This window comes from Monopterus albus, unplaced genomic scaffold (genome assembly GCF_001952655.1).
Source record: "Monopterus albus unplaced genomic scaffold, M_albus_1.0 scaffold9.1, whole genome shotgun sequence".
In the NCBI taxonomy this organism is placed as follows: Eukaryota; Metazoa; Chordata; class Actinopteri; order Synbranchiformes; family Synbranchidae; genus Monopterus; species Monopterus albus.
This window is the reverse complement of record NW_018127889.1, coordinates 498,419-511,516: the sequence shown is the minus strand read 5'-3', so window position 1 is coordinate 511,516 and position 13,098 is coordinate 498,419. Positions and strand designations below refer to the sequence as shown.

The following is a 13,098-nucleotide window of genomic DNA, read 5'->3' as shown; positions in this document are numbered from 1 at the left end:
AAAGCACTGACAAGTTGATTTTTTAACATCCTGCTTAATATGTAGCTAAGTCACAACTCTTTTAAACAAAAAATTACTGGTTCCATATCCAGACTGTTTTTTTACATTATGGGTTTAAATAAAAAACGATTCCTGAGCTGATATAGCCCATTTTAAACACCCAAATATTAATACCAATATGGGACTCAAAATCTCTGCATCAATTATACTAAATTAAATATTATATAATAATTTTTGAAAGACTTGATACTGGTCAAATGTCATAAAATTGGACTTTTTATTCCAGTTTCCTAGGGCTAAAATGTAGTGTGATAACAATACTGCAGCCTCGTATCTATGTTAATCCTTAACACAAACAACATTTGCATGTTTCACTATGTCATTCATGGTGACTCATCACAGCTACGTTTAGGTGACCACACTGGTTGTCAGTGGGACTTTGCTGACAAGAGCACAGTCACCATTTTGCCAACTTTGAGCACCACTTCATTTACATTGCTTTCACCCTCCAAAATCCACCACTCTGTCTCCAGACAGTATGTACAGTTGGCCTTGCGATGCTGACAGACAAAAGACTGGATCTCTGAATGATGAGCGAGATGAACCCTACACAGCAGAGTTTGAAGCCCCCGGTTGTCAGAGTCCGAGGGCTGAGTTGGTATCTGCTACATATTTTGTCCATGGGAAGGGCTACCATGATACAAAGTACTACAAAACTTCTTGTTCTTGTACAAAAACAAACATTTTGTAGAAATCCTGCATTTTAAACAACCGATACAGAGTGAAAACCGCAGGTGGCGTAGAAGGACAGACGTGAATAAGGACTTTGACAGTACATTGCTTTGCAGAGGCTTTGAACATAATAGGCATGGTGGAACGTTCTTTACAATGGCAGAACTTTGGCACAAGAAAGGCATTACAGAATATAACAATGAGCAATTAACATTATCAGCATAGATGATTCCAAACTAGGTATCAATTTTATACATCGGTTCATAGTAAACCATTCGGCACTATTGTTCTGTTGTTGGTGTTAGATTACTGTTTGTTTAAATGATTTGAAAGAAAGTGGAGCCACTGATGGGAGGGGCCGATGGGGTCACACACACACACACACACACACACACACCTACAAACACACACACACACACGGAGGGTAAGACAAAAGGGCATTGACATCAACAGAAAAACTACATCTGGTGTTACTGTCACAATAGAGTTTTTCCCTTCAAGTGTGTCACATGAGTGTGTGTGCATGTGTGTTTTAGTCCACTTCTAGTACAGACCCAGACTGTACTCAGATGTTTCGTCCCAAATCTGATTGGATGATTTCAATTTACATACTATCAACCCAAACCCATGAGTCCTTTCTTTCTAGATCCCTTCAAAAAATGGACGTCACAGTGAAGTGACACTGCTCAGGTACCTATATTTCCACAGGAAACATCTGTCTACATAAGCGAGTGGGTTCAAAAGAAATCCTGTTTTGACTGCTAATTTCAGTCTGTGGTTAAGTGAGCATTAATTTAACCCCGTCTCCCCTCTGTATTTGTTTACTGAGGGGTGTGTTCGGGACATGGTCCAACGTTCACGCCATTGTTTCCTTCCCTGGGAGTCTCCTGTCATTGAACGTGTGCATGTTAATGACCTCCTCTGTCTTAACGATGGCGGGCGGCTGGGGCTTCTGTTTGAGACGGCGCTGACACTTCAGAGACACACGTAGTTCATCCATCATGGCGCTGCAGAATGATCTCTGCAAGGTGACAGGAAAGAGGAAGAAGTTATAGCTGGCACCGTGCTGCCTGCACGAAACCGAGCAAATACTGGAATTTTTGTCAACACTGAATATTGGCAACACATTAGATTGCTTGCTATTGTAGTAGAGGTTTCTCCTAGGCTACAAAATGAAAATTGATTTGCTCGCATTGATTGGTAACACTGTTTGAACTGTCCATCATTAAAGCCATTATAAATATTAAATTCCCATGTGATTAATGCTTTTTGAAATTCTGATGATTTGACAGTCCCACAAAAAGCTGGTGCACTCTGTATGTTCCTTCAGGCCATTCATGTCACCTCTGTGTGTCTGGGTCACTTCTTTTGTTACCACTAGGGGGCACCGATATCAGAAATGTTGAAAATCCTTCACACAGTGGCGCTAATGCTTCAAAAGCCAGTTGAGAGTCATATTAAATGAACATTAATGACTTACTGGAGAAAAATGATATTGCTTTAATATATAGTTTGATATGAAAATGTGTTTAGTGCCATACTTTAACATTTTCTTTCCCTTTTCATCATTTTGTATAGATTAGTTCTGTGTTGATTTCATGTTGTATATGCCCCTGCCCTTTTAATCAGAAAACAATAAAAAATCTCAAGACTTTCAAGGTTTTTGATTAAAACAATTTAAAACCCAAACTAAAATGACTTCTTAGACTTTAGAAAGTTCCTCCAGAGAAACAAAAGACAATATACAGCTATTACAAACAAATTATGACTAAAATGCTCTTTATGTGTAAAGTTGGTGAAATTCCTCTTTAACTTTGACATTTTTGACTAAAGATCCAACTAAAATTATGCTAGGTCTTATAATTGTAAACAATATTTTGGATAAAACAGGCCTTCATTTAAATGTTTGATGTGTCCCGGATTTTACTGTCACAAAGATCTGAATGCTGTTTCAGACCCTTTTGCGCTCTGCCAAGAACTAAATCCTCGAAGAAACATCCAACACTTGATATTTTTGGCACATGAGTGAAAAATGTAAAGGTACTGAGATGAAGACAGAATATCCACTTCAGTAGATTATCCCAAAATACTGGTACATTTTTCCAAAATCATCAATCACCCCCTCCTAAAGTGTTATGTAACTTCTGTAATATGAGCTTCTGTTGTCCATGCATTATGCATGTGGCGTGAAATCCTATAAAATGCCAATATGCTTGTGCACCAACATTGCCAAGACAAATTCCCATGCATTCACTTTCTATGCAAAAATCTAACTCAAATTCTTAAAGGGTGTAGGAGGAGAGAAGGGATGAAAGAGGACGGAGAACAGTAAAGTATAAAGCTATTATTTTTCTGTGTGTATGTGTGTAGGTGTGTGAGATGGATATCTCTAGGTGGCTTATGCACCAAGTATTTTTGGTTTTCCAGTTTTTACATATATTCTCTGCTGTATGAATGAGAGATGTTGTATACTTGAAAAGATGAGTGATTACAGAAGTAGAGGGGGGCAGGAAGGGTGCGAGAAAAAGAAATGTTGAAAAACAATGAGGGTGTTATGGATTAGAGTGAGGGGGGAATAATGGAAAATCGGGTGGTAAAAAAAGTTGATGATGTTAGAGTAGAGAACGTTGGCAGGGAGAGAAAATAGAGAAGGAGAGGCTTGTTGTCAGCATGTAAATTACTAACACCTTGGCAGCCTAGAGACTGTGGCATTTGCAAATTATCTCAATACTGTGACCCAGTCTTGCGGCTCTTGATTAATGATATCTAAGAAACATATGCAGCCTATAAAAAAAAGCTAGAAACCAATTACTATCGCAATAAAGTAACACGCTGCTGCACTGCGCTAATTCTGTACATGTAAATAATTAAAAGACGCCATCAAAAGGACTTTCACAATTATCTGGACACATCATCACATAAGTTAAAGTGCAGTATAATACATACTTCACACTGTGGGATGAATCATGGCAACTCAGTACTAAAATAGAGCACAGACAGAAGAGTCTGAAATGTATTCAGGCTCTTGCTTGAACGAAACATAACCGGAGGGGGGAGAAAACAGCTGCACATACAGAATGCAGCACTGTATGCATGGTGAATATTTTAATTTCAGACAAATTACAGTACGCAATTAAAGGACGAGATCACAGGATAATACTCAGATAATGTATGTACACTGAAAGAGACTATAAATGTTCTGTCCGTCCATGGCGAGACTCAATCCTCATGAAATCAAGAGACAAAGAGGACAAAGTCCACAGTCCTCTACCCACGCAGAATTGCGTTTGTAGTCAGTAGAGGCTATAATATGATGCTTTAGCAGTGTGACTTTGACAAAGTGAGTCAACCAAAGTACAGAATTCAGCTTTAATTCAGCTCTGCAAGAAAACTGTTTAACGCAAAAATGAATGTTGTACCAAACTTTGTAAAATACTCACTTGATTAGCTTCAGCTCATATTCAGTGTACATATGGACATGTTAGTACTGTTTTAAGAAAAGTTTTAAAACTGAGCCATAAATTCTTTAAATTCCTGCAAAAGATAACAAACATTTAATTCTTAAAATGTATCAGAAAAGCTTCCAGTACCTTCTCCAGCTGTGCGTTCTGTTTAGACTTGTAAAGGACCTCCCCTACAGCCACAAACACCGACAACACCAGTCCTGCAGCCAGCACGATGAAGATCCCACCAATGTTCTGCACCCCCAGAGCGCTGGCCTCTTTACTCTCTTCCTCGGGACAGCCGTTCCCTCTCCACCACTTCTCCTTCATCATGTGCAGCTTCCCTTCCTCCTGTAGCTGCAGAATGGCTATGGTGATCTTGTCTCTGTATGGAGAGCCTGCGGGGATGAAAACAACATGAGACTGATGAAGATGGATGACATTCAAACTACTCCAGTGTTCTACAACAGTTCTGCAACAGCAACCTCCAAAAAGACAATTATCACTTTCACAAAAGAGGGTTGTTTTAGTTAGGTGTACCTAATAAACTGCCAACTGAGTGAATTTGGAAAAGAAGATTAGAAAAACATGATTATATACATATAACGTGTAGTGGTGGGTGCATGAAACATGCTCTGGCTTGCATGTGATCATATAAAATCTGTCATGTTATTGGCTGCTTTTATTTTGGTAAGTCCTTCTTCAAATCCCACTAATCCCTGTATTCACAGAGTGATTCCAAAATTCTCACTCCTCTCTGCAGTGTGGGTGAATCATAACGCACAGGGGGGTTGGCAACAAAGGCTTTGTGTAGCAGGACTGCTGTTGATTCTGATGAATTGCTCCTGTTTGCTGCTGCTTTCTTATTCCATAAATGGTGCATAAAGCAGGAAAAACAGTGAAGTCCAGTGGGGTGTGCACTACATGGGTGCATATGCGTTTGGAATTATATATGTACAGTATATCAGAAATAGAAATTCTCTACAAGTGTTTTCATGCATGCTGATGCTGTACTGAGTAAAAGGACACAAATCCACAGAAAGTGGTAAGCGCTGAGGCATAAAGGCGCAGCGGGTGCTGACATGATCAAAGGAGGAGTAATCGTTGGAGAGTACCCGAGTGGGGTTGCGTTCCTCTCCTATCTCCCATGTGTGACACAACACATGGCCGATCAAGTCACAGCACAAACACTCTGCCCCAACCAGGGGCAGAAAAATTAATACTGACTGTGAGTGTTCATGCTGCATCTATGTTTTACACACAAGTTAGTGTATTTATGTTATTTCAGAAATCACAAGTAACGAAGCCTGGTTGGATATTCTCATTTCCATTTGAAATGTTGTGACTCATGTGCTAAAGAAATGTGAATTTTTTTTATCATTCTAGAAATCATTTTACAAACATGAAAACCTTTTGTGCTAAAACTCCTGAAAATGAACTGAATCCTAGCCCCAGGTAGCCAGAAGCATCACTACGCCTGCTGCTCTCAGACAGTTCTGCCTGTCAGCCCCTTTAGTTGATTCTCCCTCTGTCTCATCTATCATTTATCTAGTGCCATCCATCATCCTTTCATCTCTGAGCCTCCATGTATTTAGACTGACAAAGGTGACATTAATACAAAAACTGAAAATTACACAGAGTGTTGCTGATTTTTGACCAGCATATCTGTGTTTGCCTCTTTGTTCATAAATATTTATGTTTATGTAATGTTTTTACTGGCATTTGTTTGTTGGTTTGTTCACAGCATAAATGATAAATGATGTAATAAATGGATTTTGCTGAAACTTCCACAAAACAATCCATTAAATTTTGATGCTGGTCTGGATCATCATCTGGACCTAGAAACCTTTTTAAAGGATTTTTTCACCATTGTGAGATAGGGTCAATTTTAATATTATACATAATGCCCACTGTAAAATGCTTAGGCAAAAACCACGGTCTGGATCCAAGTAATATTCTGGATCTGCTGATCCAGAATGTTCATATTTATAGTGCTCAGGGGAAACTGGCTACTGTGTAATAACAAATAATGCTACAGACCTGCAGCTAAGATCACATTTCTAGCTGAATATTGTTTTTACACCATTAGGAGGGAAATGATCTTCCTTGGCGGAGGTTTGCGCTCTCTGAGCGCTGTCTAGTTATATATACAGTATACGTTAAACTATGTGCACTATATGTTTTTCTTTACAAAGTGCACACTTTGAGATGATAACCTAAAGTCCATACACTATATATACAGTGTACATATACAGCAGATATGTATTACTCTGAATACACAGTTGTATATATGCATATGCATAGCACACGTTTGGATCGACTTAAGATGAGAGATCCATCAAGTATCTGAGTCCACTGATTGTGGCTTCCCTCATATCTCAAATGATTGATGATAGCTTAACAAAGCAGGCTTTGGATAAATGCTAATAGGATAGGCCCTTAGAGAGGAGGATATGGAGAAGGAAAAGCGCTGTGCTTGACACACTATGCATACACAACGATCTGACAGATGTTCAACACCAGAGGACATCCATCACTCCCACACTGTCTGGCCTCGAGTATTAATGTGATCACAGTTTAGGTTGATGCCGCATTTGCATTTTGGGAACAGAAAGCGTGAAAACCGATAAGTGCTAAAAGGTAAGTGATTTTACGGCGTGCTCTGGTTTACTGCTGTAACAGCCCTACAGGGAATGAACTGCTAAACAGTGTTCGGCAAGGCAAAAGTTATAGACTAAAGGTTGATGTGAAGGCTGAGGTCTTCACTGGGTTTGGGGACAAGGACACAAGAAGAAAGCATCTGAAAAAAAGAAATATTCCTACTCTTAGAACAGGACCTCTGGCATTAAGACAGAACTCCCATTGAATTAATGAAGTAATTAATGGTCTCCAGACCTCTTCTACAACAGAAGAAACATTTAACAGGCTGCAATAGGCTGCATTTCTGAAATACTGAGCAACAAACATCAGGATTAGAAATTAAAATGAGTTAGAGGGCAGTAATAACTTTAAAAGCAGACATGTTAATTATTTCTTATGTATTTAAAGGCTAAACTACTTATTGCTAAATTAAAATGATGTCTGCTATATTTCTTAGCCATATATTTGAACAAAAGAACTTATCCACGTTCCTGGTCTGTGTTCATCTCAGAGGCATCAGTGTAAGTACTTCTGTGGGACTATACTTCACAGTGCCACCTCAGCTTTGTTACATCCAATCCAATCACAGCATCCCTGCAGATCTACTGCTCCAAGCTCATCAGCAGCAGCGAGGTCAAGATGTGGATGGCCAGAATTAATCTCTCATATTTTGATGGCCTTCATATCACTGATGATAGATGTGGCCATTACAGTTGGTTGCAGTGCTGTTCCTGGCCTCGTCACGAACACTCTAACCTGTGTGAGGCTGGGATTGGATCCATCACCAGCTTATCACCAGCTTTCAGCTTCAGGAGCGCCATGATTGTGAGCTCCACAATTATTAACCCTGATTTCTACAGTATACAACATAAATTTTATAATATGAGAAGTGGAAAACACCTAATTCGTGATATGATTTGCTAAAATGCTAAATAAACACAAAATAGTACTTTTGATGGTTTGAGTGCCTCTGCCTCATCACAGAATAATGGCACTTTAAAATGTCAGAACACTAACTTTTGTCAGGAGCTGGGTCAAATAAGCAGTTGAAAATAGTGCTTGCTTTTCACTCTCTAAAGTGTTTTGTTGTGGTGGTTTAATGCTCAGATACAATTCAGACAGTGTCAAGTAAGTCGCAGGGAATTGCACCAAATTGACGCTTGGGTTTCTGTGATTTTTTTTTTTTTGTTGCACTCATAATCGAGCCTTATATAACCTCAAAGTGCTGGTTTCTTGAGCCCCGGGCTCATTTTAACCTTATCCATAAATTCAACATCTTCAGCCATTCGGTTTTCATTAAGCTAAACCTTTTACTCTTCACTCTGTTGAACCATTATAAGCGTGACCCCATCAATAAAAGTTAACCTTTCCATTCTCAAAGCTTATCCGTCATCCATACAACACACAGTATCTTTACCTGTCACATAGCATCTGCAGCATCTCTCTCTCTGACCTAAAACTATACCACAGCAGGCAACACTGAGGTGTTTGGAGGTTTGAGGTCATTTACCCATAGGCGTTCCCACTCCGTAGGCTTTGGAGTCTATGAGGCCTCCGATCTGGGTGAGGTTACAGTTGCGCTGGGTGACAAACTCAATGGTGGTGGACTCCATGAGGAAAGCATAATCAGAGGTCAGGACACGCTGGATGCCCTCCTCCACGTTCTTGACCATCACAGATTGCCTCCTGCTGTTCATGAACTCCCACATCTTGTCATAGGTAGAGATTTTTGTCTTCTGCAAGTAATGAACAAATAGGAGGGATGAGGCTGGAAGCAATGGAAGGAATGAATATGATGGTCATCTCTAAATGCAGTTTTGTTTCACTGTGTGCCTTTTCATTTCGCAGGCCATTTGGTTAATGTCATTGCAAAACGTAGTTACCTAACTTATCTGAGAAACAAAAATATCAACCCAACAATGTGTCTGATGCTATTTGCAAATGGCAAATTTTCATTCAATCTGTAAACTGCCTCTTTATATAGTATCTTTTATTGCTAGTGGTGGTGCCATCACTGAGCTTAATTCAAATTACCTACACAGGAAGCAATGCATGAGTTTAATCCTTCATTACTGTTAACACCCTAAGAAGAGCTGTATTAGGTTACTGCTAATGCAAAGTGTTTCATTTACTAATACAAACCTACTACCGCAGCTGCTGTGCTGTAAATGTTTAACTGTTGGAACACATGGTGGCTTTAATTGTAAAATAGTTCAAAAAATGTAATTGTCAAAATGTACAGTATCTACAAAACAAGATGTGGTAATTTTTCAGCGTTTGTCACTGGATCAGTTACAGAAGAACAAAAAAGCAGTAACGGTGGGCTGCATATGACAGGCTGACCACCTCCAACGTCTGCAACAAGAAATCAGTTTACAGCTGCAACTATTACTGACTGACTTCATTATTAAAACAGTGGGACTCTGTGTGGTTGCACTGTAAACAAATAAATCACTTGCTTTTCTGATGTATGACAAAGTAACTGCTCCAGTGTTTGCTCTGCTATAAAAAAAAAATACTTGCTGTTTCCACCAGTAAACATACAGTAGGTGTTGGCAAATCACTCACAATTCAAATCTTAAAGGTTATAACTTTAATAAGTGAAAGAGGGAGGTTACTCATAAAACCAGTCTATAAACAGCGGCAGACACAGCTACCTTGAAGAAGGTCATAGTGGCTCCATCCTCCACCACCCCATATGGGATTTTAGTTTGTTTGGCCAGGTCATCGGCTGAGTCTATGGGTGACTCCATCCTCTCCACAGTAAGGAAGGCAGCCAGGTTGGCCGTATACGAGGAAATGATGATGAGGGTGAAGAACCACCAGATCCCTCCCACTATTCGAGTTGACAACGCCTTGGGCATGAGCTCTGAGCCTGGTGTTGGGGACGTGGCAGGAGTGAATGTAACACTGTAAAATGTATTCATCTCAGCAAGCCCACAGTATGATTCCAATCTTGTTAACCGTAAAGTTTATTTTTACCATTAAAAAAAAAAAAAATCAAGATAAGATTAGTTCATTTAAAAACAGCCAAAGTTATTCCAAGGACTCTCTTGAATTTTCCGGCTAAGCAGATGCTGTGCTTGCCTCAAGATGAAATCACTCGAGAGAGCTCTCAAAACAAGATGTAGGCTGGATTTCAAGCAAGTGAAATTATTTTGTTTCAGTCACAAGTGAGTGTTGTAAATAATGCAGAAGACACAAACGACTCTAGAGAACAAGGTGTTTGAATAAATCAATCAAATCAATATCAATCATTTGGAACAGTGTTGAGAAGAAACAAGCTGTTTTGGGCCAGAGAGTCATGCACCCAAGGTAACCTCACATCCTGACTCCACACCCCACTGATCTCTAGGTGCTGATGGACCAAGGACAAGAGGAGAGAGCGCTGGGTTTTACAGTACTATCATTTCATTATAGAGTTATCATTAAATATATATATACTGAATATATTATGTGACTAAATCACAGTAGTCAGACCTGTTGGTAAAAACACTGATAACAGTATATTTCTTGAAATTATAATTCAGGGCTCTAAAACAAGAATAATTTGTACTTAATGAAGTGGTATGAGGGCTGTTAAAATGTGCCCCTCTCATATACACATTTCTCAGATGAACATATACGGACTATAGCTTCCTATGAGCCAAATTGATTAAATTAAAAAGAAAAAAAAATGTGTGCACATTTACTCTAAATTTTGCCTAAATCCCAGAGGTCTCTCTCTGTCGCCGCTGGCTTGTATAAAACAACCCAACCCACAGACACAGTGGGATATAGAGAGCTCCAGGCTGAGGCAACTACCTTGCTGCATGAGAGCCCCAACTCCAAACCAGAAACTATTGAGCAGGGTAAAATTGTTTTCCACTACATCCGAGTCAGGGTTGCATGGATGAGGGTTGTACCACTCGTAAGGGCTAAACCTATAAAAGGAGAGAGCAGAGACAGATGTCAGCAGAAAGCACAGAACAGAGCAGATTAAACAGCAGATAAAGCATAAATGTTACAGTTCTGTGAGCAGGAACAAAGGGAATGTAAATGTTTAGGAATTCTGTGCTGTGGCCTCAGGGTCAGAGCTTCTGCAGAGACCAAAGCAAATAATTCAGGCTTTTGGTGAGATCAACTTATTGGCATATTCAAATGCCATCAGTTTATTGTGACAACGGATCAATAGACTGAAATAACACTGTCACAGATGATTATGTCCCAGTGCGTGATGGTCTTTGGAGCTCATTTGGATTCACTGACTCATGAGCCTTCATATGTTTCCCCCACCAACTGCCATCGCCCTCATTCTGCAGATGGCATATCCTTCTCATACCCCCCAGCATGGGACTTATGCTCTTTTTTTCCTTCTGGTTTCCCAACAGTCATCTGTTCTTCACCTCTTTAGCTTCTCCTACTTCTTTCACATCTCCATCTCTGCTTTCTGCCCTGCACCACTCTCACCCCAGCAACCTACAGCTACTTTATTTCCCCCGATTGCCATGCTTTTTTTTTTTTTAAATGAAACTCTCCTTTTCTCCCTATCCTCCAGCTGCCTGCCTCAGCTGATTGTCAGTGTTTTCAGGGCGGTTGTGGACATTTCTAATTTATTATCCTAAACACAAGTGGCATGGCATTAAGCACAAGGTGATTGGGTTAGTGTTAAGCATCAGGGACTGATTGAGTTTGTGCTGAAGTGGTTGATAAAGGGAACATTGCTTATGCAGAGATGAGGATCCCATCAGGTACGGCTGTTTTGGAGCTTTTCCCCAATATGCTGCATGCTAATAAGCCTGTGGGCCAAGTCTTAAAGTTTCAGACTGCGCAGCAATGTGATGCTATTTGTCAGCTTCAGCTTTTAGAGATCCACAAGGACATCTCATATTATATATATATAGACCATGTTTACAAGACACTGAGCAGCATTTCACATTACGATTCAAATGTTATATGATGGCTGTTAAATTCTAGCACTGTTTGCCACAGAGTCTGAATGACTGTGTTAGATCTACATAGAGACATGTCACTGGATTTCTCTCTGTTGTTAGAGCAGCCTAATTAATGTGATCATTTTACAAAAATGTTGAATGTGGCAACATTTTTGTCATACTGCTCTGCCTTTATATATGTTGTTGCGATGACACACTATAATTCTTCCTGTCAACCCCATCAGGATGCCTGATTGCTGGAATGTCAATGAGCTCTGTCTCCTTGGAACCACAGGCAACTGAAACAGCAAATTGGCCTTGTGGAGCTGTGCAGACTGCAGTGTGTGCACTCGCATGTGCTCCTGTGTGAGTGTTTATCAAGCCTCTGGCGCATTAATGTTTGCGCATGTGCCTTTATATAGCTGTGGGGGTGTGCATTTGTTTGTGGTAGCAACTGTATTTGCATTGGCTCAGTCAAATTCATTTCACCATCAAATGTTTTCTGTGGTGGTTTATTTATGTTGTTCACAGATGCTACAATGGCTAACTGTTGGAGACATCAAATAGTTGCCTTTGGGTACGGCAGTGTGTGTAAATCTGTTTGGACTGTGTTTGTTCCTCTCAGTCTTTCCATGAGTATTCTGCATGCAGCAAGCCTGATGGCTCCTCTGGATGACCTTTGCTTGCAGCCAGCCCGTATTCCTGCCGGCCGTGTTTTGCACACTGATCGCCAGGAAGAAGGGATGTGGAACATGCAGACGTAAGGTCACCTCCTCACACCGAGCATGGGGGACATGTTGAATTGCAGGCTGAATTCTGAAAAGATTTCTCTTCTTGCTCTCTCTCTCCGTCTACCTCTCCTGTTCCTTTTCCCCTTCGCCTGTTCCCAGCCACAATAACACAACATGCTCCCTCCTTTAACTGTCTGTTGGATTCAATTACTCTGGCTGACGTTATAGATCTGTTGCCTTTCTTCTCTCAGTCCAATTGAAGAGGTTGTGTTAGGGGTTGTTAAAATCATGGGTATCTGGGACTTGGACTGCTAAAGTGCAACAGCCTGTAATTATATGTAAACATTTATGCAATTTTAATCAGCCATTCTTCCTGGCATGTGGACATTTTCTAAAGTAGAAAAGGTTCTTTTATTTTGTTAATAAAGAGAGAAATCAATCACAAACAGAGCTGGAAAGAATGTATTTCTCTGGAGCTTGAAATGAGATGGATTATTTAGTCAGAAAAAGTGAGTATTTGTGTGGGAAGCGATTCAAAGATGTTGCAAATCCCTGGTGAGATTGAGTTGTTTAGCATTTTATTGCTCAAAACCGGGACTTCATTATCTCACTCCACTCATTCAATTTGTAGATGATAAA

The 13,098-nt window shown here is 40.0% G+C and overlaps 1 protein-coding gene across 6 annotated transcripts in view; it reads right to left on the bottom strand.

Annotated features, from left to right (window-relative positions):
• Positions 1-263: 263 nt before the first annotated feature.
• The window catches only part of LOC109952783 (glutamate receptor ionotropic, kainate 2), a 59,600-nt gene continuing 46,765 nt past the window's right edge, over positions 264-13,098 (bottom strand). For all 6 annotated transcript variants that reach the window (XM_020588054.1, XM_020588062.1, XM_020588046.1 and 3 more), the window contains 5 exons: positions 10,620-10,738; positions 9,473-9,690; positions 8,326-8,551; positions 4,323-4,573; positions 264-1,753 (listed from right to left, as the gene is read on the bottom strand). In XM_020588054.1, the coding sequence (XP_020443710.1) occupies positions 1,589-1,753; positions 4,323-4,573; positions 8,326-8,551; positions 9,473-9,690; positions 10,620-10,738 (979 nt within the window). In that variant the 3' untranslated portion in view covers positions 264-1,588. The remainder of the gene's footprint in view (positions 1,754-4,322; positions 4,574-8,325; positions 8,552-9,472; positions 9,691-10,619; positions 10,739-13,098) is intronic.